The sequence below is a fragment of the Chenopodium album genome, chromosome 21 (genome assembly GCF_948465745.1).
Source record: "Chenopodium album chromosome 21, dcCheAlbu1.1, whole genome shotgun sequence".
Lineage (NCBI taxonomy): Eukaryota > Viridiplantae > Streptophyta > Magnoliopsida > Caryophyllales > Amaranthaceae > Chenopodium > Chenopodium album.
In genome coordinates this window covers 4,804,686-4,832,453 of record NC_137854.1, presented here as the reverse complement: position 1 = coordinate 4,832,453, position 27,768 = coordinate 4,804,686, and the positions used below count along the sequence as shown (strand labels likewise).

The 27,768-nt window shown below is 36.2% G+C and overlaps 1 protein-coding gene across 3 annotated transcripts; it reads left to right on the top strand.

The window, feature by feature from the left end:
* LOC145602186 (uncharacterized) lies at positions 1-27,723 on the top strand. 3 transcript variants are annotated; one of them, XM_081658357.1, is made up of 26 exons: positions 1-323; positions 1,002-1,186; positions 1,270-3,405; positions 4,524-4,599; positions 8,838-8,960; positions 9,604-9,823; positions 9,937-10,425; positions 10,491-10,676; positions 10,770-11,063; positions 12,095-12,739; positions 13,770-14,166; positions 14,247-14,374; positions 15,125-15,295; positions 15,598-15,810; positions 16,233-16,784; positions 16,916-16,975; positions 17,125-17,453; positions 18,542-18,950; positions 19,845-20,264; positions 21,923-22,039; positions 22,121-22,242; positions 22,322-23,063; positions 23,244-23,498; positions 24,733-24,915; positions 25,932-26,273; positions 26,380-27,723. In XM_081658357.1, the coding sequence occupies exons 2-26, from the start codon at positions 1,012-1,014 to the stop codon at positions 27,127-27,129; spliced, it is 9,534 nt and encodes a 3,177-aa protein (XP_081514483.1). In that variant the 5' UTR covers positions 1-323; positions 1,002-1,011; the 3' UTR covers positions 27,130-27,723. The 3 variants fall into 3 exon arrangements, with proteins under 3 accessions (XP_081514483.1, XP_081514484.1, XP_081514482.1); XM_081658358.1 differs by having other exon boundaries at positions 9,931-10,425; positions 14,256-14,374; XM_081658356.1 differs by having other exon boundaries at positions 9,931-10,425.
* Positions 27,724-27,768: the final 45 nt, after the last annotated feature.

The window sequence follows — 27,768 nt, the reverse complement described above, 5'->3', positions numbered from 1 at the left end:
TTGGTTCCTTTTTTCTGACATCTTCTCCCGCTCTCCTCCTTGTCTTCGCCCTGCTTCTCATCAATTTTCTCTCTCATCATTTCACCTTTCAATCATTCAATTCAATTCAATTAATCGAAGAATTAAATCCCTAATTCTCTTCAAAATCCCCAAATCGATTGAACTCCATCTCAGTTAGTTGCAGTATTTGCCACAATTTTCTTTATCCTCATCCATTTATGGAGTTCCATTACATAATTCTCAGTTTTCTTTACTTCTCACTAATTCCTAATTGATTGATTTTTGTTTGTTTTGTAGTTTGCAGAGCATTTCTACTTTCCCAGGTTAGTTCGAATTTCTTTCATTTGGCTTATTTTCTTTATTTGTTTGATTTGTGAATTGAATTGAGTAGGTTTGTTTTACTGTAATCTGTATTTCATGGAGTTGGGCTGGAAGATTAGGTTAGATTATTGTTATTTGTTATGGTAAATCCGTTGCATGTAATTTTATTATGCAAAATGCTGTTCGATTTCTGGAATTTAATGTCACTTCAATGAACTGGTTGAGTGATTTTGTATCGACATTGACTATTTGATTAGATGTCCATTTCATTACCTGATTATTAAATTTAATGCAGAAGTGTGAAAGATTATATCGAAGTTTGATTTCGATGATTTTCTTGTATATCTTTTTTGAAAAATCCACTGGAATTAAAATTGTTGACTGATTGAGTATGTAATCTCTATGTTTGCGTTAATTTCGGCGTTGTAATATTATTTTAGAGGCCTAATTTATTATGTTTGTATAACCTAATTAACTTAGTTAAGTGACTAAAGTAGGAGAGATTCTATAGAAGCTTGATTTTGATGAATTTCTTGGAATTTTAGAAGTGACTAGGATAGTGTGCCATTTCGAGGATATGGGGAAGCTATTGGGTGCTTATTTTATTTACATTTTTTTTATGTTACTGTGGTAAACATCCGCTAATTTGTAAACTTGGTGCTTATTTTTTGGGTGTTAAGGTGATCAGCTATGGGTGTTGGAGAGAATGGAGAAGGTCCTGCTGTACTGCAGTTGCACAGATGGGATCCTTCTCATATCCGATCAGATCTATCGGAGTATCAAGAAGCTTTTCTTTCTCCAACGAGGGAGCTCCTACTATTGCATTCATATCAAAGTGAAGCTTTGTTGCTCCCTTTATCAAGAGGTGATGCTAATTTGTTTCAAGGAGGTACACTATTTTTAATGAAATCTTTCAATGTGTATTGACCCTCTCTTTACTCTTTGCAGATGATTCCTATTGCATATCCTCTGAAAATTGTAAATATGAAAGTCAAGAGAGTGTAAATTTGTCATCTTCGTCAGCTTGTACACCAGATTCATTGGGAGATAATCCAAGTATTTCTGAATCAGTGGAAGGGGTTTCTAATGATGTTTATTCTGCTAAGAGCAATATTTCACAATCAAATACTTTCCCTTCTATATCTGATGTAAATTCGCTGGCTTGGGGCTTGTGTGGAGATACTTATAAACAGAACAAGGAAGCACCATTTAGGGAATTTCTCATAGTGGTTGGCAATTGTGGTGTAATTTTCCATGCTTTTCGTCAAATTAATGAAACTAATGCAACACAGTCATTTGAAGATGAAAATAATCCTGGGAGATGGGTGGAATGGGGGCCGGGTAGTGTGTCTCCTTGTGACAATGAAGCTCTCGGAGAAGTCAGTGTTGCAAGTAGGGCTAGTGGAGCTGAAGGAAATGTGTCTTATACTGGACAGGATTCAACAAGCCATGTGGTGAGTTCCTCAACCTCAAAGAAGTGGCTGCAGTCCTTTTTAAGCTCGTCCAAGGTTATGGAATCTGATGGCACTATACGGACCTGTTTTCCTGAGAAGTTAGTGCTTCCCTGCTCGGCAACTGTTGTCTCATTCTTTGTTGATTTAAGGGATTCTGTACTCTTGAACTTCTATTCCAGTACCCGTTCTGTACTAGATGAAAGTGTACATGGAGAGAAAAGAGTTCAAATTCCATTGGATCATACTTCATTAGATAGCATCAAATCTGTTGCAAATGTTTCCGCCACCAGTCCCTACACCTGTTTCAGAGTATTTTCAAGTTGGTTTCACTACATGATTGGGTTTGTTTTGTCTGCTGGGTTTGATAATACCAGAATCAGTTGTGATTATAGTTGTGAAAGTCAGGACATAGTGGTTGTTGTTGGTCTTTTAGACATATATGGGATTCAGTGGCTGTATAATGTTAAGCTTCCCCAAAAGGGTATAGGCTTGGAACCTGAGTGGGTAGACTTTAAAATTTCTGACAAGTTTCTCATTTCTCTTAACAAATTTGGATCCATTCTTCTTCATGGTGCAGTCACGGGGGAATATATTGCATATTTGGATATCTTTCATATACATGGAGTTAAACCTGAAAAGAATTTGTCAGAACAGAAAATTTCATCAATAGCTATGAATATCGCAGACGGCGATGTATTACGAAATAAGTTTGATGATACTCAAGCTTGCAGCGTTGCCTATAAACGAAGTTTCAGAAGATTAATTGTTGCTCCATATTCATGTCAATTCAGTGTTGTTGATGAATGTGGCGTACTTTATATAATATGTGCTAGTGATCACGTGCCTGATAAATATGTTATGATTGACAAGATACTTCCACAGTACCTGAAGCTTGGTGTTCTGGCCCCATGGGTTGTTGGTCGTTCTAACATAAGTCAACAGAATGTCTTTTGCACTTCTTCAGGCTGTGAGAAGTCAGTTATAAAGAATGACTTAGGAAGTGGTCAACATGTTCAGAACTGGCATATTCAGGGGATGGTCAGTCAAAATGATTTGAATTTGAATGGCTTCGCTACAATTTCCCAGCAAAGCGGTCCAACTGTTTCAGAATCTAGATGCAAATGCTGTATTAGGAAGTTATTCATTCCCATCGCAAGACATGGTGGGGCAGACATTATTTGTTTTTCTTCTTTTGGGGTCACCCGTCTAATTAGAAGAAATAGTATCGATGAAAGGAGTTGTATTGTTCATACCAGTTTGTACATAGATTCAAAGTTTTGTGATGATAATTGCGTGAATCTTGTAAACAGAACACTTGACCTGCAAAGTGAAGCAAATGTTGTTGACGAAGAGGCTGTTGGTTGCATTTTCCAGGGTTCTTTATATTTAGTTACAAGGAAAGGAGTCTCAATAGTTCTTCCCTCTGTCTCATTGTCATCTAATTTCCATACCATTGACTCTATAAGCTACCATTCAACAAAAACTACTCAATCGACTGCACTTAACTTACAGAAGTCATTGATATATGATAAATCAAAACAGCTTCGGTCTCCATGGCAAGTCGCAGTTCTTGATAGAATTATTCTATATGAAGGTCCTCATGAAGCGGATAGGTTGTGTTTGGAGAATGGTAAGGGCTTTCTTTAACTCCCATGCTAGTAAGTATAATGCTTTTTTTTTTTTTGTTAAATTTATTTATTTTTATTTATTTATAGCTTTAACCTGATTGAGTGGAATCCCTTCCGTTCTTTAACAATATTTGTAGAAGGGCTTCAGGAAGAACTTGTGGATATTTTCTTTGAGTGCTGATGTCCAATGTTTATCAACTTAGTAGAGTATGTACTATACGACCCCCAAAGCTCTCTCCTTTCTTGTAGAAGTTTCTCCTTCAATAGGCTTGTTCTTTTGTTGCATTTTACCAATTCTACTCTCCCAGAGTTCTTGGTCACACATTGACGACCATCAATTTTTATTTTAATTATGTTTTTGGATTTTATGATTTTCACCAAACACTAAACCTTTTGAGCTCATGATAAAGACTGTAAGTTCTTAGTATATTTAGTGCTTAGCCTTTAGTTGCTTTGATTATACAATTTGTTTAGAATGAAAAACTGGTGGAAAGATATTACGAGAGGAGGATAAGCTGTCCTCAAAATATGTGCAGAAGAATAAAACCAGAAACAACTAAGCTGCCAAGTCTTGTTTAAAAACCTTTTTCCTAGCCACGGCCTTTAGTTAATATCTGATCTCAGATTCTGACTCCCTGAATAAGTTTTTGCTCCTAGAGTAACTATGTGTTACTGGCCGAAGCACTTTTTAATTCTGGTCTACTTACTGAATTCCCTTTTATCGACAATTTCTTTGCAATTATATTGTCCATAGTACATTCTAAGTACATGTTAAAAGCAGGCCATTTTTTAACACATAATTGGATATATGCTGTATAATTTGTTCCAAGTTCCAACTATCAATGTGCTAGCTACATTTGTTGAGCATGATCTTGTGGGACTAGATGCTCTACATGTGCCTAATGATATGGAGGATTATGAACTTGAACAATTGTGTACTTTAGGGGTTTAACTCCTTGTCTTAATTCATTACCCAAATCCCAAAGTGTGAACTGTGCTTGTTAATTCAGATGTGATTCTCATTTTTGAGACGTAATACAGAAATACTTACATTTGCCTAAGAAATAAATCAAATATGCATATTGTAGATGGTTATGATCTATATATATTTGCTATGCAGGGTGGAATCTTGGATTTTCCCGTCTGCGTCGTCTGCAATTGGCGTTGGCATACTTTAGATTTGAAGAGATGGACCTGTAAGATGTGATACATATTGCCTTCTTATTATCTTCTGTGACTTTATTTGTGATATTAATGTTTTGTGACTTTATTTGTGATATTCATGTTTTGTGACTTTATTTGTGACTTTGTTTGTGATATTCATGTTTTGTGACTTTATTTGTGATATTAATGTTTTCCTCCATTTAATTTTTCTTTTCTCTGACTTGTTGACCCATCCTTCTATCATGTATTTTCGTTCAGTTATCGGGCACACATATCTAGAGTGTTTATTAGAGGAGTGTAGGCTTCTTTGAGGTTGTGCCTATAGCTGAATTGAAAGCAGAAATTGGTGGTCCATGACACATGAGTTTGGGTGGGGAATTTTCTCCACGCAGCAAAAATATTACTGGTGGACAGCTCCAAATTGGACACAGGCTGATAACGGGGAGTAGAATATTATTCACAAAGCCAAGAGAAGACTATCGCTGCTCACAATGCAACACTTGGCTCCTACTATGCAATAGTCTCTTAAATAATGTAGACATATATATCCTTGATGGATAGAAGCATTGCCCTAATTATTAGCTGATTTATTTTCTTTCATTTAAGCCACGACTTTTCTTTTAGAATTGACTTCCATTTCTTTTGTAACTCAACCTTTCATCCTTCTTTGCTAAGCCTCAAGAAAGTACCTTTTTTTGATGCACTGAGCTCATAAAAAAGTAGGCTATTTGTAAGAGCTAGAGAGAAAGAACCCTAAGTTAGAAGGAGAGGAGGTGATCAATGTATATTTCCTCACTTTAAGAAGCTACTCAGCTCCCAAGACTCTACGCACTTCCTGAGCTAGTGAGCTAGAAAAGTGATTACTGATTACACTTTCTGTGAAGGATGGCTGCTTCTGTAAACCACATACTGGAAGTATCCTTTTTGCTCCAGGTCATGAACTCCTGATTAGTCTGTGCTCTTCTCCCTAAGGCGAATCGGAGTCTGTCCTTTATGTTCAGATCCACTACATAACTTATAGTGTAATGAAGTCTTCAATGTTGATAAAAATAATGAAAAAAAAATAAAAATGCAAGACTATAGGAGTTTATCTTTGACCGTTGCCCAAGTAAAAACTTTTCAAATCCCAAAGAGTTTTCTAGGGAAACCAAGATAGTGATCCCCTAGGAGAATGTCTCAAGAAACCTTAACTGAATTAACCTTGTGTCATTCCTCTAATACTTATCATTGCCTCTTTTGGGCTCTACCGATAGATACAATCCTTCTCCTAATTGTTGTGAAGTCTAGAGAGAGAAAGGTCCCAATGCTTTTGATCCATCACCTCTTGTATAGTTGCATGTCTGTATTTTTAGAAGATGGCAAGAAGGAGTTTTATAGTAATGCGGCTTAGGACTTCGAAGGCTTGATCCCTGCACCTAACTCTGTATGCCTAGTAAGTACCCTAAAATTGCTCTTTAGTGTAAACCTCCAAAAAGCTGAAGCTTGACACATATGTTTTCTGATGATATGACTCTGATAAACCCTTTCCTACTTAATTCAAATAATTATAGCAAAGATTAACTGCATGGTTTTACAACTTTCAGAGATGTAAACTAAGTCCCTTGTGACATTTTTATAAAGCTTCAAGCAACAGCATATCAAAACTTCATTTCCTTCTGCCTGGGATGTCTCAATCTACCATTATGATGTTAGGGATGAAAGCCATTGTTTTTTTTTTTTTTTTTTTTTAAAAAAATTTTATTTTATTTCTTAAATTATTATTGGTTCCATCTGATACGATTAGTTGGTTTGTCACAGTTGGGAAGTCTTATCTGGTTTCTGTTCTGATAGTAGCAAGGGAAAATCAAGAGAACGATTATGCTGAAATACTGCATATATTCTGACCAATATTGTCAAATACAGGATTTGCTGTTATCGTATTTATTCTCTCTTGCTCACTGGTGGAAAATTATCTTCAGCCAATAAACTACTTAGTGGTTAAATTCAGTTTGCACCTGAAACTGTTGCAACATCTAGTGATACTTTGGGGCTGCAATGTGTGAGGGGGTGTTTGGTTTGCTTTAAGGTATGGGTTTGAATTTATTTAACCTCATATCGGTTGTTTGGTTCCTCTCCTGGGTTTTGCTATATGCATACCTAGGGGTGAGCGTAGCAGGGTACCCTGTAAAAATATCGGTACCCGGAACCGGAACCTGTTGCAACAGGTTCCTAAAAATAGGAACCGAAACCGGAACCTGTTGCAACAGGTTCCTAAGAATTGGGAACCGGAACCGGAACCGGAACTTGCAGGTTCTGGTTCCTAAACAGGGTACCCTGTCTTTCAAAGTAAGCTTAATAGTTACTTGATAAATTGTGACAAATCTATATTTTTAAAAATGGATGTTTAATAAAAGCTTACAACTTTAGTAAACTACTTCAAATATAACAAACCAACACTAATTGTCTAGAATATTTGATATCATATAGGTTCTGGTTTCATGTACCCTATAGGGAACATGTACTAACAGGGTACCCTACAGGTTCTAGGTCCAAAATTTTATTACCCGGAACCGGAACCTGTTGCAACAAGTTCCTAATTTTATTACCCGGAACCGGAACCTGATCAACAGGTTCCGGGTTTAGAACCTGCGGTTCCGAACAGGTTCCGGTTCCACATCAGGGTACCCTGAATTTTTGCTCACCCCTATGCATACCTGTGGTGCCCATCCTCCACCCCCTAAAATACTGATTCTTAAACTGGGGGAGTGGGGTTGGGAGGTGGGTTTGAACTTTGAAGGTAATGTCTACAGTCTACCATAAGAATATCCAGTATATACGTATATTTATATACTGTATATCAGTATACTGTATATAAAAGAAAATTCAGGCAGTTTACATCACTTCAGCCTCCACAGTCCGCACCATGTTCACCTCTGCCCCATCTCCGCCACCCATCCTAAACTACGCCATTGCAGTCACCACAACCTCCCCAAAAACAACTCCAATACTCATCATATGCCATCACGATTAGTACCAAAATCGCGCTACCACATTATCTCCTTTCTTCCCCAAAATCCCTTTGCTGTCTATCTTCACTTGTTACCCAAACAAGCTAACAATCACCATAGCTGAACAAAGTATAGCGTTTTCATACTTTTTCTTTTAACTTCATCGATTAAAGCCTTATATTTCTTGTTTTGGCCATTTAAGTAATAGATCTGGATCTTAAATGGACAAGTAAAAGAAATATGTGGCTGTAAACAAAGAATGTTGTGTTATATTTTTAGCTTTGCTTTCAGTTGCATGTTGGAAGACGGCAAATTGATCAAAAAAGCTGGGTGAGAATGATAGTATTAATAGAATATGGTGGCCAGTGGAGGAGGAAAATGCCTTTTTATTCAATAAGCAATCTCTGATGGAGGCAAGCCATTGTTGTGGGTGAAGGGAGGTGGACGAGAGAGGAACTGAGGAATAATCACCTTAATAAGAGGGTAGGAAGAGAGTAAGATAAATTTCGCAGGATTTGAGACATAAATTTCTAACCCAAACACCTGGTTTAAAGTATCAAGTATGGGTTCATGGCCTCATGGGTATCACTCATCCTAGATCAAACCACTGGTTTCTATAGTTGAACATTTGAACCTAATGCCCCTTACGCCCTAACATCCTTCATCCTTGGATGGCTAAGAAAACTTGGTCAATGTATAACTGTCGATCTGAGGAATTTCTGTTCAGCAGGTAAAAGTGTTAAGGTGAAAGAGCTGCTTCAAGTCCTGCTGGATGGTTTGGTTTGAGGTGGGGGAGGATGAAAAATATAAGGATGTTTTTGTACCTTTGGTGCATTTCTGATTGTCAAGAGGTGCAGGAAATCAAGCTGATGTGCAGATTTAAGGTTTATCAGATTAAAGTAGCCTTTGCTATTATGCAGAATTGGATCAAGCACTCTGACGAAAGTTTTAAAAAATTGTATAGCTTATGATTGGAGTTTGACAAGCTATAGGCTTTTTCAAATGTAATCTATTACAATAAAACCTCAATATAGTGAGAATTGATAGTTGATAACTTGATATTGAATGTTGCCTGCATCAACACCTGACAATTACTTTCTGTGCGACCAATTTATTGTCATAGTGGTCACGATCTTATCTGAGATTTTAAACCCTGCTGATAGCTTATATCTCTGTTGTACTGTCTGGCATTTGATGTTATTGGATTTTTTTATTACCGAATATTTGAAAATCAGGATGTTTGTTTATTTATCGTCTATGTTGGTGGTTTATTGGATGAACAGAGCCTTAGGAATGCTTGCGGAGGTTGATATAGCTGAAGAAGGGATTTTGTTATTGATCTTTGGTGCCATTTACATGATAGTTGACAGAGTTGGAAACGATGCTGAGGTTTCTGCTGCACTAAGGTATATTAGTCAAGTTTGTAAAATTTGAAGGTTTATAGCTATTTGAAATACAGCATGTCTTCTATAATTTGTTTATTGTGGTGTACCCAATATTTATTGCTGCCGTTTTGGCTTGTTCTATGAGTGCTGCGTGTCTTTTGGTGCTTTTCATATATTTCATTGTTTGGCAAATTTGTGCGTGAGTTAGATTGTCTTGTCACGGGTCTCATTTTATAGCTTCAAGGTTGATGCTTAGCTGTCTGTTGACTGTGACAAAAAAAAGATGGTGCTTTCATTCTCACAGCTTCAAGGTTCATGTACCTTTTACAATTTATTGATTGAAGGGCCAAGTGGGTGAGCAAATTAGTTTCACTTATCACAAGTTTCATCCTCACATTGTTATATTCTTCTAAACAAAGTTTTGGGTATTGTCTTGCCATCTTTGTTATGTCACTGTCAGCGGATCATATGATGCATCTTTGTGGAAAAATAAAATTAAAGGGGGTGGTATAATATAATGAGAACAAGGAGTCTAATTTTGGAGAAATATGATTAACTCTTACTTTACCAGTTTACCATTATATTAAGAAAAATGTGGTTTGGAAAGAGCTGTGCTAATATTCATTTTCTACCTGTTCTGCTTCATGTTCAATGATGGCTGCAGAATACTGGCATTAGGAGCTCGTTTCGCAATCCAGATGCTTCGTAAATTTGCCATTTTGGAACTTACGAATGAATGTTCACAACCTCTACTCATGTCTTCTAAAGATCATAGAAAATTCACAGATTCTAGAAGGCTACATGAGATGGCCTATTACCTGGAGATTATTCGTAATATCCAATGTCAACTTGCTGCAAAATTCACAAGGCTGGGGAAAGGATCGGTATGTTAGTGTGTGTTGTCCCCCCCCCAGAAAAAAAAAAAAAAATCAAATTATGCACGTCAATGTTTAACCTTGAAATAAAATTTTATGTTTTGTACTGCTTGAAGTTACAGGTGGATACCTTGGAAGCACATCCTGAGGGCCCACATAACTCACCCGAGGATCATTATCAGCTTTCTTCTGCTACTGATGATGTGATATTGGAGAAACCAAACAAATATGAACCTGCTTTACATGAAAGGGATGCAAGCTTTAACGAATCTGAGAAACTTTCATTAGTGCCTGTTGAACCACTGGGATCTAATTGTCTTGTGAATTCAGAAATGCCTGATGAAGAGTCCATTCTTGTGTCAGGGGCAATCCCAAGAACAAAACTTTTCCCCATGGAGAACCCTAAAGAAATGTTTGCACGTTGGGAGATGGACAATATGGACTTAAGGAATGTTGTTAAAGATGCTTTATTGGCTGGTCGTCTTCCACTGGCAGTTCTTCAGCTCCATCTTCATCAAAGAAAAAAATTTGTTGATGACAAGAAGCCCAGCGATACATTTTCTGAAGTTCGTGATATTGGAAAGGCTATTGCATATGAATTACTCTTAAAGGTATTTATTTTGTGGTTACATTGCTGGAAGACATAATTTTTTACTAATAACTAGCAAAATGATAGGGTGAGACTACATTGGCTGTTTCCACACTGCAAAAGCTTGGAGAAGACATAGAAGCTTGTCTGAAGCAGTTGATATTTGGTACAGTGAGCAGATCACTGCGGAAGCAAATTGCTGAAGAAGCGAAAAAACATGGATTTCTTGGGTTAGATGAGCTGGCAATACTGGACAGAATATCATTGATTGAGGTAATTGTCTAAAGAGCTGGCGATATTTTGAGATTAAATAGTTGCTCATAATTTCTGTTGAGCTGACATGGATATTTGTTTATTGTGTGGCAGAGGATTTACCCATGCAATAACTTTTGGAAAACATATGCGTTCAAAAGAAAGGAAGGCAGTGAAGATTTACTGCCTGCTAAAGCATCTGGAAAATATAGATTACATCTCTTATCCCCCCCTGTTTTCAGAAATCTTGTTATTGAGTGTGGTGACATTGATGGAGTAGTTTTAGGTTCATGGGCAAATTTTAATGGTGTTGGCAGCACTGAGATTGACGACGACAGCAGCCATGCCGGGTATTGGGCTGCAGCTGCTGTGTGGTCGTATGTTTGGGACCAAACAACTATTGATCGTGTAAGTTGTGTTAAAAGTAACCTCGGTCGAATGCTTATTACTTTGTGACTTGGGGTTTTTTTTTTTATTTTTTTTTTTGTGGCAAAATTGATTTACTAGCCAACTGATATAAAGGTGCTTAAATAGTTATATTTTTTTTTTATTTATTTTTTTTTGGGGGTGGGGGGAGAAGGGGTGAGATTTCAAACTTGATGTAACGTTTTTAGGTTTTTCAATTTGAGAGGACGGGAAATGATACTAGATTCCATTTGAAATTCATAGATTTTTTAGATGCTTATACAGCTGATGATAATGTCCTTTTTTTTGTTTTAGTTCTTGCTTTGTGTGTACAAGCACCATTATGTAATTTGGCAACTTCAGCTCTTGTCTGCCTTGGGAATAGCTGAACCTGTTGAGTTGCTGAGAAAAAATATTCAGTTATTGCTCTCTTTAGTCCACCCATTGATTCAATACTCTGTTTATGATTTCTCATGATGTCTGAACTGTCAAGGAATATCGTATATCATGCTTTCTGTGAGCACTGTTATCTAGATTACAAGTTTTGTTTTTTTTTGTTTTTTCCTTTTCATATTTCTGTGATTCATCTATGTCGTGTTATGTCTCTACTGAAATGAAGTAGTATTATTTATTTTGTGGACACTTGGATTGTCACTATCTTGTTACTTTTTGGCCTTAGTCCTTATTCAACGTCACTCTGTCAGCTCATTTAGCTGTGGGCCTCTGGTTGATACATTGAATTGCCTGACCATGAGAATGAGTCAGCGATTAACATGTAATTGAGGTTGTGGTTTATACTATCTTTATTTTGATTTGTTGTCCCATTGCTAGTTCGTGCTCAATATACATTATCGTGGTACATTATTTGCCAACAAAGGGAGTAGATATTACTGGTCCTACTTCTAAGCTTATTATCACTTTAATTGTAAACTTGTGGAGATTTTTTTTTTTGAAACCAAACTTGTGGAGATTAAATTGACACATGATGTGCCTAATATAATGTTAGTAACATGTAATTACGTTTTGTTTTGTAGATTTTGCTGGATCAACCTTTTCTATTGGGTGTTCACGTGATGTGGGAATCACAGTTGGAATATCATGTATGCCATAATGATTGGGAGGAAGTATCTAAACTTTTGTACATGATTCCAAGCTCGTTACTAGCTGAACAAAGTCTCCTAATCAGTCTGGACAGTTTGCAGTCTTCTTCCTCAACTAGATACAGTATGGAATTCCCAGATTATGGCAGTTATGCATGCTCTCCTGACGAATTAGATGCAGTTTGTATCGACATTCCAAATGTTAGGATTTTTAATTCTTCAGCCACTGGAATGTGCTCATCATGGTTGAGAGTTCTCATAAGTAAAGAGCTTGCCAAGAGATTCATTTTTCTAAAAGAATATTGGGATGGAGCAGGAGAAGTAATCTTTCTGCTGGCCCAATGTGGCTTTCTTGATGGAGAAAATGGGATGGCTGCTCAGAATGGATCCTTGGACCACTCAGCAATTTTGGATTCTGCAAATGTTGGAGTATTGCACCCAAATACTCTACAGGCCTTCCATAAACTTCTTGTGCATTATGCTGCGCAAAATAACTTGCCATATTTCCTAGACCTTTATCTTGATCATAACAAGCTGGCCCTGGATGATGAGGCTATCAGTGCATTACTGGAAGCTACAGTAAGTTATAAGTTTTTATATTCTTGGACTCCTCCCTCCCCGCTCTCTGGATGTTTCTTATCATCCTCTGTTGGCCTTTTAAATTTTTGACGGTGTCAAAATATTTTTGTTTGAATGGTTTCATATAAGAATAATAATTTTCATTATGTATGGGTTTCTAGATGGGTTCTATGTTTCATCCTCTTTGTATGTAATTAACCTACCATAAAACTAAGGAAAAAATATTGTACTTACCTACCATTGCATGTGTATCTTTTGCTCTAGAAACACATGAAGATCTTAAATATGGATTATAAGTACTTGCACAACTAATGACAACAGCATCTGCAACACCGAACTAGTGCAAAGAAAGAGTTCAATTAATAAATAAACAGACACTAAGGGAAAAGGAATCTATTGTACTGCAGGAGAAAAGAAGCTGAATAGAATAGATATGTGTGTAGATACTCAAATTAAATCACTAGTTAGGGTGAATGGGTTGTTCTTATATAAGTAGGATTGATTTTTTTTTTTTTTTTTTTTTTTTTTGGTGTAACACCCGGTTCACTCTTTGGGCTAATCCGGATACAGGGATCGGTTCTGGGTGGTTAGGTTCCAGTCCCCTCCCAATTGTTGTTACGGGGGATCGAACACGGGTTCTCCCTACCAAGTGTAGTCCCAATCATCATTACACCAACAGCCAATTGGTTAAGTAGAATTGATTTTTATTTTTTTATTTTTTTTTTTTGACAGAAAAGTAGGATTGATTATGATAGATAGTGATGGTGATAAAGAGAGTACATAGCTGACAAAAAAAAAAAAAAATCAGAATTTTGCTACTTATGCACATATTATATACCTGCCAACTTTTTACTTTTTTTTTTTTTATTTTTTTATTTTGTCTCTAAAAAATTCCAGAATTACCTTTTGCTAGTAATTTGCGAGTCTGTAGATTTTTCCCTGTAGAGTCTCTGCCGTTGATGGGACCCATAATGGTTTGTCAATTTTGTAAATGTGGTTATAAATATGTACTAAATGTGCTACTTCACAGGGGGATCATCAATGGGCAAAATGGTTGCTCTTTTCAAGGATTAAGGGGCATGAATATGATGCATCGTTCTTTAATGCCCGTGCACTTCTAGTGCGTGATGTATCCTCTGACAGTAGCCTCCCTGTTTTGGAGGCAAATGAAATAATTTCTACTGTCGATGATATTGCTGAAGCTGGATGGTTAATGGCAGCTCTGGCCACATTAATGTTTGCTCCCTTGCCTATACAAAGCTGCCTGAGCAGTGGAAGTGTGAAGAGGAGCAGTAACTCCTTTCAGTGTACATTGGAAAATTTGAGGCCAGCCCTCCAAAAGTTCCCTACTCTATGGCGCACACTTGTGGCATCCTGTCTAGGACATGATACAACTCAGAGCTTCTGGGGTCTTAAAGGGAGGAATGGTAAACCTTTATTGTCTTTCCTTGTTTCTTGGTCACTCTTTGTTTAGTTTGTAGGTGTCAATAACTATTTGAAAATTCAGCTCTATCAGCATATATCAAGTGGCGGGATAGTGTCTTTTATTCATCTGGACATGACACATCACTTCTGCAAATGCTGCCTTGCTGGTTTCCCACAAGTTTGCGGAGATTAATTCAACTTTTTGTTCAGGTTAGTGTCTGTATCTTCTGCATATTTGGCTGATATCATATGGGGCTATCCCATACTTATTATTGGAGAAAGGGATTGGGTTTGTGCACAGTGTACCGAATTTAAAGAGAATCAAGGTCTTCAACTCTTCACCTCCCCTCTGTTTTTCTTGAAGTCCCTAACCAGGTTTCTTTGTGTATGTTCTGAGAGGTTTGGTCATACTTTCTTAGATATTCTCCTAGGTAGTAGGTATTCGTCACATTGATCATAAACCATGTGGATGATAAGTCTTTCTCAGGGTTTATAAAGCAGAAATTTTCTATGGGTATCTCCTATACGGAGTTCCATCATAGTTGTGGTAACTTCTTCTTCTTCTTTTTTTTTTTTTTTTTGTTTTTTTCTTTTGTTTTTTTTTGTTTTTTTTTTTTTGTTTTTTTTTTTTTTGTATAATTTTATCTAAGACCTTACACTGTAGAGTGTAAAAATATTTTCATTACTTTATTTTTTATCTTCTTTGGTAATATCCTTTCTCTCTTCCTCAATATGATTCTTTATCTTTGTCAGAACAAACAAATATTTTTTTCTTATAAATATTTGTTATGAAGCAAGGAAATTATGCTATTGATACCAGCAAAGTTTGAGAAATATAATTTCTCATCTATTACATAAAGTTTCAGTTCTTGTAACTGTACAAACAACCAAACATAGTGCACCTCTTCATTTTCTCTTGCAAATTGTTGCTTTATATATCATCTGCTGTTGTTGGTGTAGGGTCCACTGGGATGGCAATCTATGACAAGTCTGACAGCTGAAGAAGCTTATCTGCAGCGTGATATAGAATTTCTTATGAATGTCCAGGAATACTCTGAGATTAGTGCAATGTCCTGGGAAGCAGCTATCCAGAAACAAATCGAACAAGAATTGTATCCTTCTTCAATAGAGGTTAGCAACATTGTCTAATGTACCCCGTCTCTTTTCATGCCTTAATTTATGTCATAATTTATTGCTGTTGTTTATGTCTAGTTTGGTCCTGGGTTTGTGGAAAGGAGTGAATTTATGACTCGTTACTTTGCTTACTTATTTACTTTCTCACAGGCTAGATAAATTAACTGATAAGTGATGTTAAAATTTGGATGTCATGAATTTTCTTGTCGGTTTTCTATCTTAAATGGTTAAAGAAGTATATATTAACTCTTCATTCTCTTGTATGATGGCCATTTCTTATTTACATTCATTTAATGTAGGAAACTGGACTTGCTCTGGAGCAGCACTTGCATCGTGGACGTGCACTGGCTGCCTTTAACCAACTTCTTGGTTCTAGGGTCCATCAGCTTAAATCTGGTGTCGTCAATAGAGGACAATCAAATACATCGCTTCGTGGGCAAGCAAATGTCCAGTCAGATGTGCAAACACTGCTTTCCCCACTGACACAAGACGAAGAATCTTTTCTTTCCTCGGTATAGTCAACCTTCTTTTCATTCTGGATCAGTAATTGTAAAAATTTAGTGAACCAAAAACTAGTAGTTATGTTGTTTATGACTAGCATGCCACACAACCTCTTTGGATTCATTTAATCATGAAATATGTAGTTTTGTCTAGCATGCAGAAGCTAATTATATGTAGGCAATGTAGCTCATCTGGGAAATTGGAAAATGTGCAAAAGGAGAAATTTTGAGCATAAAATTGCTGCTTTAATTCTTCTATGCTCATCTGTCTTCCCCATAACTCCATATAAAGTGTGTCTAGGATGACCTACTTATGGAGATAGTGATAGTATTATGTCGAAACTTGAATGCGATGACCTATGACCATCTATCTGTTATTTTATTCTTGAATGTAATGATTTTTTTTTTGTTTTTATGTGCTCTTCATGCTTCAGGTTGTGCCCCTGGCTATAACCCATTTTCAAGATCATGTGCTGGTTTCTTCATGTGCTTTATTGCTGGAGATTTGTGGCTTATCTGCTAGTGTCCTTCGTGTTGATGTTGCTGCGTTGAGACGAATACATTCCTTTTACAGATCCAATCAAATTATGCAACAAAACCAACTCTTGTCCAACAATGCTACACTACATGCTGCTTCTAGCGAAGCAACTGTTGCAGATTCTGTTGCTCAAGCTCTGGCAGATTATTACCTTCACCAGAGTGGAAATATAAATAAACCGGAGGATGCTCAAAAGCCTGCTACAAATCATCTGCCTCCAACTCTATTGCTTGTGCTTCAGCATCTGGAGAAGGCTAGCCTTCTATCATATGCTGGTGAGAAAACATGTGGCTCTTGGCTGTTGAGTGGCGAAGGTGATGGAAATGAATTAAGATCTCAACAAAAGGCTGCGAGTCAGCACTGGAATTTAGTTACTCTATTTTGCCAGATGCACCAGATTCCTTTGAGCACTGTGTACCTTGCTTTCTTAGCAAGAGACAATGACTGGGTATGTGTGCTGTAGTTGCTTGTTAATAGAAAAATAGAGGTTGAAAGATGTAGAGTTATCTCAGAATGGGAAGCAAGGAGCAAGGTGGTTTTTCTTTAATGATTGCTAAATTTTTTTTATTGTTTCATTAGGTTGGATTTCTCTCAGAGGCGCAGGTTGGTGGATATCCATTTGATTTGGTGATTCAAGTGGTAAGGGATATTTACCTTTCTTGCATAATTGGATCAGATTTCTCTCTTTTTTATATAATGATATCTCAAGTCAGAAAATTTAATGTCTGATTTTTTTTACTTCTTTAATATGTTCCATAATATTTATTTATTTACTTTTGTCATTTTAGGCTGCAAAAGAGTTTACTGATCCACGTCTTAGGACTCACATATTGACAGTCTTGAGAGGCATGCAGTGGAGGAAGAAGAATGCCTTGCCTTCTAATTCAGATTCTCCAAAAGGAAGGAATGAATCTTCCCATCCCGATCAAACTTTATTTATATCGGCTGAACTTTTTCAAATATTAGCTCAATGTGAAAAACAAAAAGAATCAGGAAAGTCACTTCTTTTGAAGGCAAAGGAGTTGAGCTGGTCTTTGTTGGCTGTGGTTGCTTCATGTTTTCCTGATGTTGCTCCACTATCTTGCTTAACAGTCTGGCTGGAAATTACAGCTGCGAGGTAATTATTGACTCTTTGTCAATGCAATAATGCATTATGTTGTGATGATCCTCTTTGTTACTGTTGTTATTGTGTTTCATTGTTTATGTGAAAATATTTTCTAATAATTTCATGTTAGAAAATTGAAAAAATAGTATGTGCACATTAATTATGTTTTTGACTGGTGATATAGTTGTTGGAGCATCAAATCTTAGAATGCTAGTGCTAGTCGGTGTTACATTATTATTTACAATGCTTTGTTGGGAGCAATTATAATAAGTTTTATCATATTTATGTCTCAGAACATGAATTTTCAGTATGATACTACAGGTCTCAAAACTCTTAGAACATGTTTATCTGTTTATCTACAAACATGTTTAGTTGTTTACTGATTTTTGACTGCATGTAAGATTGATTTTTGAAGGAGAAGTTTTCTTTTTATGCTAAAACTTTATTCTTTTCTTTTCTTTTTTCTTGTTTAAATTGAAAAAAAAAAAAAAAAAAAAAAAAAAAGAACCTATCTTAACTAGAGAAGATACTAAGATGTACATTACGTTCACCTTAGGAGAAAAAAAAATTACTCAGCTTTTTTCTGACTAAGCATCTCAATAAAGACTACTATCATTTACAAGGATTTTATGTAATGGACTGATATTACTCGATATAATAACAGTACAACGAAGGAGAAAACTCAGAAATTTGATTAAACAAATTAGTGGTTTCTTACAAACGATAGTAGTAGGTTTAGCCTACAAAGCTCCAATAGTGACTTTAGGTCACAACTCTCCTAAGGAATCACTCCAAAATTCTGCCTATCTTCCTTCTACCACTCTCTACCTATTTATACTACTTAGCTAAATGGTACAGCTTTAATTACTAACTTTTCTACCCCTTTGTCATTATCCTAATATGCCAACTAGTGGCTGCATCCCTTTAGTTACTGTTGCTTGGTATGGTTGTGCCTCACCACCTTGTTTGAGATAGTGGTCAGAGGTCTCAGACCCTGTCCTTTTTCTCTGCTGGCTTATGTTTGTATAAGACACAGGTGGCTTGCTCTGATTAGTTACATTTTACTTCTAGACTTATATCTTTTTATGTTTGAATTACAGGGAGATATGCTCAAGTAGAGAAAATGAAATTGCCACTCAGATAGCAAATAATGTTGGAGCTGCTGTAGAGACTTCGAATTCCCTGCCAGCTGGTGATAGAGTTTCTACTGTCCATTATAATCGGAAAAGTCCAAAGCGTCGACGTCTCATGAATGACATTTCTGAGGACTTTTCTTCTGCCACTGCGAGTTGCACCTCAAATGATCATGCAAAAACACTTGTTGAAGAGTTGAAGGAATTAGGAACCAAGGATGATGTCAAATTGGTGAAGAGTTCTGATGACTGGTCTACATCTCTGCCTAAACTGGTTGCTGTTCTTTGTCAGCGAAATCAGTTTTTTCCTTTGCTGAGAGCATTTGAGATGTTTCTTCCTTCATGTCCTTTGTTACCATTCATTCGTGCTCTTCAGGTTTGTTTATAAAGATTTGCTTGAAAACTTCTGAACATTTTTGGCTTCATTTTATCTTGCTAGTGATCTGATATCATGTAAATTTATGCTTTTGAAGAGAATTTTCACTACAAAAACCTTTTGGTGGTTGCTGTGCTTTTTCTCTGCTGTTTATGCCTCAGCTTTATATCATACATAGTCTTGTATTGTATTTTAAGGTGGAAATTAGAATTATGTTGATGTATTGTGCTATCTTTAGTTTTTATTGGAGAACTTGCTCGACTCCTGAATGTCTCTTGTTGTACTGGTTGTCCTTAGAAGCCTAAGCAAGTGAAATAAAGTTGACAATGCTGGATGTACCTTCTGTTAAGTGCTAGAGATAGATAGCCATTAACCCCATCGTTATATGCCAGAAGTTTTTTGTATCATTTGATGCATAATTCATATTTTTATGTGAAATCTTACTTCCAATTTCTCGACCTTGCCTTGTTGCAATATTTAATTAACTGCTTTGTTAGAAGGTTTATAATAAATATGACACCTGAAATAGGTTACTGGGTGATCTTCGCCATTATAACTTTCTTTTTAGAAAGAGACAATGTGACTGGTTTATACATTATGTAAATTCTTGTGTTTGGCGAATGGAGTATGCTTTTTGCATTTCAGAATAGTAATACACTTTTTATAATTATGTCAATGGAGGGGCTATAAAGAGGAAGGTAAGGCATGGATTAGAAACTGTAGCACTCATTTCTTCAATTATCAACCCTGAAACCCTAGATACTGCTTATTGCTTCTCAACCAAATACTGCTCTATTGCTTGATGAGAATAGTATTGGTGATTCTTTGAGCTTAACGTTTAGGCTGAATCATCTGATAAATGCTTGTAACATTTTAAATTTGCATTCCTTACAGGCATTTTCTCAGATGCGTCTATCTGAAGCTTCAGTTCATTTGGGGGTATTTTCATCCAGTAAGGAGGAGGCCTCATGGATAAGCTCGACTGCTGTGAAAGCTGCTGATGCTATTCTTTCAACATGCCCATCACCTTATGAAAAAAGATGCTTACTACAGCTTCTCGCTTCTTCTGATTTTGCTGATGGAGGATCTGCTGCTGCATATTATCAACGTCTATACTGGAAAATAAATTTAGCAGAGCCTGCGCTTAGGAAGCATGAGGATCTTCAATTAGGAAATGAGACTTTGGATGATGCTTCTCTCTTAACAGCACTTGAAAATAATGGTTACTGGGAACAAGCCCGCAATTGGGCACGTCAATTGGAGGCCAGTGGCACACCATGGAAGTCTGCTGCTCACCATGTTACTGAAAGACAGGCAAGGCTTCTCTCATTTTAGCTATTGCAGATTCCTTAATTTTATCACATCTGTGGTTATAATTGGCTTCTGTGCTTCCACTTGATTATAGGATGCTGCAGCATGCATATATTTTTGTATGGTTGCATAAATTTTTACACACCAAATATATAAAATAAAGTGCTCTAGAATTTATATCTTGTGAACTAAGAAATATGAGGCAGGAAGCAGCATTTAGTGAATTATCCAATCAACTTAGAATATAGTTATGCTAATTTTTGGATGTGTTCTATCACACTCCATTCCTTTGAAAATGGTATAATATTATTGGGGGAGCTGTACAATTCAACCTACTGAGCACAATTTTTAATTTCATCTTCTGATCTTAGCACAATTAATTAGATTCATTGTTTTTATCAGATTTTAGTTTATTGACTGGCTATGGCTACTTCTAATCTTTGTCAACTCTCAAACTGTCACCACCTGATCAAAGTTTGGGACTATAATGTGTAGTTGGTGATTGAAATGCGTCAAACTTTGGGTGTGATATCTTGGAGCTTATTTGTATATATGTACTTTTTATGAGAGGATATCTATCATTTACTGGTATTAAGGATCAATAGATGGAAAGTAATAGTGAATAATATCATTTGTAAGTAGTTAAGCACAACCAATTGAACATATAAAATGGTGTGTGGTAAGACTGGTAACCATGCAAACTTCGTTAGGAGTCTAGATCCTTTTCACTTTTGAAGTAGTACCTCGTTGCTGGATGCCCCTATAGTCCCAATTAGGATAACCCAGGTGAGAATAATGAACTGCATCTCATAGGGAGAAAAAGTTGCTTAAAGTCCAATCTGTCCATAGCTAATGAGATTTATTAAAAGGGCTGGGTGTTAATATGTGGCTGGCTAAAGCTTGATTATTTTGTGTGTTTTGAGTTCTTGGAGGAGTGTCTTAAAACTCTGAACAGTGGGGTGATTTGCACCCATGGTGGACATAGAATCTGACAGGGTAGGTCTCAGATAGTGGGTTAGTGGTCATGCTTAAAAAAATCTTTTTGCTAACAAAGAATTATACTGAGGAAAGGGGGTTATAGTTTGAAGTACTCAAACTATCTTCAATTCTTTTTAAGGATCTTATCAAGGATCTTATACCTTAAGCTTGACAATACCCTTTGAGCCCATTGACTAAATGCATGGATTAGAAAGGTCTATGACTGATTCGTTGCAAATTGTTATGACAAAAATTTCCTTGTACTTTGAACCAGAATATGTGGACAGTGCTATACTAAAAGCTAATGAAGGGCATTGTAGATGAAATGGTGAGAAGATGTATTTCACAGTTGAGGTCTAGGAACATATTACAGAAGAAGTCAATTCAACTGCCTATATGATTTTATTTTCATTGAAGTGGCATCCCTATCTGGTTTATTTATATATTGACATCTTTAGTAGGTTTCTGTACTACTTGTGCTACTGATACATTTCTTAAAAGCTGATATTTTTTTAATATTTTATATAAAGGACGATGTCAAATATATTCTAATATTTTTTAAAGTATTATACCCCTTCTTTATTGAAGGAAATCAATTGTGTGGTATTATAATCAGGATCCATAGTGTGTATATATTCACCCTTTATCTTTATAATGGCTGATACTTTTGATTTTCCATGTAGGCGGAGTCTATGGTTGCTGAATGGAAGGAATTTCTTTGGGATGTACCCGAAGAGAGAGTTGCTTTATGGCGTCATTGTCAAAATCTGTTCATTAGATACTCATTTCCTGCTCTAAAGGTAGATTTATGCCTGCTATCCTTATGAATTTGACATCTTAAATTTGGAAAGAGATTATCTTATTTGCCTTTACCCATGCAGGCAGGATTGTTCTTTCTCAAACATGCAGAGATGGTGGAGAAAGAACTTCCATCAAGAGAGCTACATGCATTGTTACTTCTTTCTCTACAATGGTTAAGTGGAATAATTACACAGTCTAACCCGTAAGTTTCACTCAACTGTCTGCACTGCTGATATCTTTTTTTAATTTATTTTTTCTAACTTCCCTTCTCTATCTATCAGTGTATGTCCTCTTCATCTCTTACGGGAAATTGAAACCAGAGTTTGGCTGCTAGCTGTAGAATCTGAAGCTCATATAAAGGGTGAGCAGGTTTCCAATTTTACTGGATCTAGTCAAGATCAGATGTCAGGAAATAGTGCCAACATCGTGGACCAAACTGCAGATGTTGTCATGAAAATGGATAGCCACATAAATTCAGTGAAAAATAGAGCTTCTGAGAAAGGAGATATCAAAGAAAATAATAATTTGCGTCACAAGAGCTCACAAACCTGGGATGCTGGCATATCAGCTGCAACTGGGAGCACAAAGATTAAACGGAGGACTAAACCATATGGTTCCTCTAGACAGTCCATGACTGAAATTGACAGGAGTGCTGATGCTGATTCTGATGCTGATGGGAGTTCTCTCCCTCCTTTGAACCATATATATGACTTACAAGATGAAAATCTGAAAATCAATGCATCATTTTCAAGTTGGGAAGAAAGAATTGGACCAGCAGAACTTGAAAGGGCTGTCCTTTCATTATTGGAATTTGGACAAATAACTGCTGCCAAGCAACTGCAACATAAGCTTTCATCTGGCCATGTGCCTTTTCAGTTGAAAATTGTAGATGCTGCCCTAAAATTTGCAGAACTGTCAACACCACTGGAGAAGCATTCCTTGTTAATGCTGGATGAGGATTTACGTTCTCTTATCCAGTCATATAACCTGCCAACTGAAGATCATCTCTTTGATCCACTCCAGGTTTTTATAATTCCGATTACCCTTTTAGCTTGCCTATGAAAATTTTGTTTCTTGTACGTGGAAGCTTTTTTGGTCTCCTCCAATTTATTCTTAGGGCATATTCAATGTTTTTTTGGGGGGTTTATAATTCTTTGCTTCATGCATCTGAAAAATGATTTTGCTCTTTTTTTGGAATGATAGGTGCTAGAGAGTTTATCTGACATATTGGCTGAAGGTAGTGGACGTGGACTTTGCAAGAGAATCTCTGCTGTTTTGAAGGCTGCTAATGTCTTGGGTGTTTCATTTGCGGAAGCCTTTGAGAAGCAGCCAACTGATTTGTTACAGTTGCTTTCTCTTAAAGCACAAGATTCTTTTGACGAAGCAAGACTTCTGGTACAGTCTCATCCTATACCAGCTACGAGTATTGCAAAAATTTTGGCCGAATCCTTCTTGAAGGTATATGTTATTATTTCTTGCATCATTGGTATGTATATATATGTATGTATATTTTTCTTTTGTCATTAGAGCATGTTTAGCCACCAATCAATATTATGGTAAAATATAATTTTTTTTTTTTTTTTTTTTTTTTTTTTTTTTTTTTTTTCATTTGGCTAGTGTTTGAGTAGCTTGTTTTATATGCTTTCAGGCAGGGTTTTTTTATTTTTTATTTTTTAGATGAAGAAAATAGGTGTTAGCTAAATAAACCAAGTGCTCCATTTTATTATATATTTGGGGTTCAAGGACTCTTTAAGTTTTCTTTTTTGAATATTATGAACATTAAGCAGTGAAGTTTTTGTAGACACTAAATACTAATCTGATTGTGAGATGAATCTGTCTAAGTACTCTGATAATAATTAATGAAGATTGGAAGGTTATCAAACAATTTATTACTCCCAATGTTCCTTTTTGCTTGTCCCGTTTGCCATTTTGAAAAAAAATCATTTGTGCTCTTATACATTCAACTACATATTTTGAAAAAAAACTATAGAAAGTCCCTCATGAGTATTTTTTTCTTATGCAAATGGATGTAATGAAAAATAAATGCCAAGTCAAATCTAGCACGGTCCCACAAGAGGTTTTTTTTTCCTTATATAAATCAATGAATACTCATGTCTAAATTTCTCTCTTTAAATGGTAGATTCTAAATGGGAGAAACAGAAAGTAATGGAGGGATTACAATAGAAGCATGTCTGAGGTTTTTGGGCTAATGGTGTGTTTCAATATGTTTGGTAGATTTTAACAAATTTATGGTATTTTTTGTGTGAATTTTAGGATGTATCATGTTCCAAACTTAAATAAAAAACATAGAATTCGTTGTCACTTTGACTAGTTTCATCATTGAGTTTTCATTAATTAATGTTTTCTTGATCTTGGAAAAAATGTATATTGTTATCCTTTTTAGGTGGAATTAGATATGATGAAACCATATACTTCTTGACTTCTTTTATCCCCAAAAATACAATACACGTGTACACTTGATTTTGTGGTAAAAATTCTTATTTTGACCATTAGTGTTGAGATGTTGATCACATTTCCTATAAGTTAATTGTTAAAAAAAAAAAAAAACTAGTCAATATATTTTATTTCAGATTTAATGAAATTAGCCAGCTTTGAATCTAAAATTCAAATGTTCTACCATTTCGAGACAGGAGATAACGATGTCCAATACTGTTTCTTATATTTGTCTTAGGGTTTATTAGCAGCGCATCGTGGTGGATACATTGATTCTCAAAAGGAGGAAGGGCCTGCTCCTTTGTTGTGGAGGTTTTCGGACTTTTTGAAGTGGGCTGATTTGTGTCCCTCAGAACAAGAGATAGGGCATGCATTAATGCGATTAGTTATTACAGGTCAAGAAATTCCACATGCCTGTGAGGTAAGGTGTTGCCTGTTTGGTCTGTTGTATGCTTTAATTTTTGGAAAAATTATACTTATGAGTTATTATAAGGTACCGTCAAAACTTGGTATCATTACTGATTTAAAATGCAGGATTTATATAAGGATGGAACATTGAATAATTTGTCTCTATTTTGCCTAGTGTTTGTGACTAAGGTATTGAACATATCAAGTCTCAGTTCAAATCATTACTGATTTAAACTGCAGGATTTGTTTAAGATGGGTGGAATATAATGTGTATGTTGAGATGGGTGAAATTTTGAATAGTTATAACTTAAATATTATGCTATCCTTTTTAATGTACATTAAAGGGAGAAAATATTATATGTATCATTTTCAGTTCACTTCAAATGAAATGACGATATCATTGTATTTATCACATTCTCTGTAATATTGAAAAGGAAACTGAAATGTCATTAAAATACGAGTTCCTGTTTTATGTTTTTTTAACACAAAATAGGAGATATATATTAATAGATTATCCTTACATCGAAGATATTACAAAGAAAAATGATGAAGGTAATCCCATCACAGCAAGATAAGCACCAAGTACTAGAGTTCCAAAGATAAAACAAGGAGTAATTAAACAAATTACACAAAAGATTCCTTCCCACACCATCAGTAGTTATTAGACATCCAAGGAAAGGGAACAGGGAAGAAAAAGTGTTCCTGTTTTATGTATTGTTAGAAAGATCAATTTTCACTCCCCTCTTCCCTCAAAATTTAAAAAATAATAATAATAATAATAATAATAATAATAATAATAATAATAATAATAATAATAATAAAATATAAAATAAAAATAAAAATAAAAAAATCACTCCCCTCATATGCTACAGGCCAACCGCCTACAGCTTGTTTTTAGTTTGCAGCACTAAATGTGCCCCCTCAATGTGTTTGGTCTTGATTCCTGAATTCTATCTCTCAATGTTTTCTTTTTGCCTATGATAATATATCGTGTCTGCTAAAGCTTTTTCTTTGTAAATGATGTTTTAGGTTGAACTTCTTATTCTGTCGCACCACTTCTACCAGTCATCAGCTTGTCTTGACGGGGTCGATGTTCTTGTAGCCCTTGCGGCAACAAGGGTTGAGGCTTATGTTTCTGAGGGTGACTTTTCTTGCTTGGCCCGTCTTATTACTGGAGTAGGAAACTTCCATGGACTGAATTTTATACTTGGCATTCTTATTGAAAATAAACAACTGGATCTTCTTCTTCAAAAGTATTCGGCAGCTGCTGATGCAAACAGTGCTGTTGCTGAATCTGTCCGAGGATTTCGTATGGCTGTTGTTACAGCACTAAAGCATTTTAACCCCAACGATCATGATGATTTAGCCATGGTTTGTTTTTTCCCCTCTTGTTTAGAATTCCTTCAATGGATAACTGTTATTCCTGCTGCTAACTGTTTCTGTTTGTGATAATGTTTATGTTGTGATTTTGTGGTAGGTTTATAAACACTTTGACTTAAAGCACGAAACAGCTTCTTTACTTGAGACACGAGCTGAACAGTCTTATCAGCGGTGGATCCTGCGCCCTGACAAGGACCACAATGAAGATCTCCTTGAATCAATGCACTTTTACATTGAAGCTGCAGAGGTTCACTCCTCTATTGATGCTGGCAATAAAACGCGTTCTGCTTGTGCTCAGGCTTCCCTTGTATCCCTTCAAATTCGTATGCCTGATATCCAGTGGTTGAATCTGTCTGAGACCAGTGCTCGTAGGTTACTGGTTGAGCAGACACGTTTCCAGGAAGCATTGATTGTGGCTGAAGCTTATAAAATTAATCAACCTAGTGAATGGACACCGGTGTTGTGGACCCAGATGCTTAAACCAGAAGTTGTAGAGCAATTTGTGGCTGAATTTGTGGCTGTACTTCCTCTCCAGAATTCTGTGCTCATTGAATTGGCGAAATTTTACAGAGCGGAGATGGTAGCAAGGGTAGACCAGTCCCATTTTTCAGTCTGGCTCACAGGAGGAGGTTTACCAGCAGAATGGGCCAAGTATTTGGGGAGGTCATTTCGCTGTTTGCTGAAAAGAACAAGAGATTTAAGGTTCCGTTTGCAGATGGCTTCCATTGCAACTGGGTTTATTGATGTGGTTGATGCATGTAACAAGACATTGGACAAGGTTCCTGAAAATGCTGGACCACTTGTGCTGAGAAAAGGGCACGGTGGGGCATATCTCCCACTGATGTAGAAGAGATAATGAAGGAGATAGTGAATTTTGATGCAGAAGAAAAGTTGGTAATAATGTGATTGTATTGATGCAATAAGCTCACTTAATGTTTCCGAAATCCCTGGTTATCTTTGCTGCAGCCTGCAGAAAGGAGTGAATTCTTTTAGTATATGGAAACAAATGAAGGTGGACATGGCAAGCATTGTGAAAATTTTGTAGATTATGTGCGATGTTGGTTTGCTGTCTTCTAGAGTCCATATGGTTTGGAATCCAGGTTAATTGGCACGGAAGAAATCTATCCCTAGACATTAGGCAACTTAGTAGTATACAATTTGAGTGTAGAATTCTAGATTCAGGTAAAAAGCTTGTGGATTTTTAAGGCAAGCATTGGGTGGAGGCCCGTGTTCATCATCTGGAATGAATTTTTGTGAGGTATGCTTCATCATTTGGAATGATTTTTTTGTGAGGTATGCTGAGTCTCAAATTTTGTAGGACAAAGGTATATCATTCTTTCGAAAAATGTAAATTTTGTAAATATCAGTTCTCAAACAAGAGGACAGTTGAGTTATCCAGTGCTTTTCACATTTACCAAATCAAGAAGTGATTTAATTCAGAGATATGAAATGTCTGGGTTGTGTCTCATTGCTACAAATTTTCTTT

Coding starts and splice junctions, on each gene's coding strand:
- LOC145602186 (XM_081658356.1), top strand. CDS start 1,012: ATGGGTGTTGGAGAGAATGGAGAAGGTCCTGCTGTACTGCAGTTGCAC. Junction 16,976..17,124: donor TTGATTTGGTGATTCAAGTG/GTAAGGGATATT, acceptor TTGTCATTTTAG/GCTGCAAAAGAGTTTACTGA. Junction 22,243..22,321: donor ATAATTACACAGTCTAACCC/GTAAGTTTCACT, acceptor TCTATCTATCAG/TGTATGTCCTCTTCATCTCT.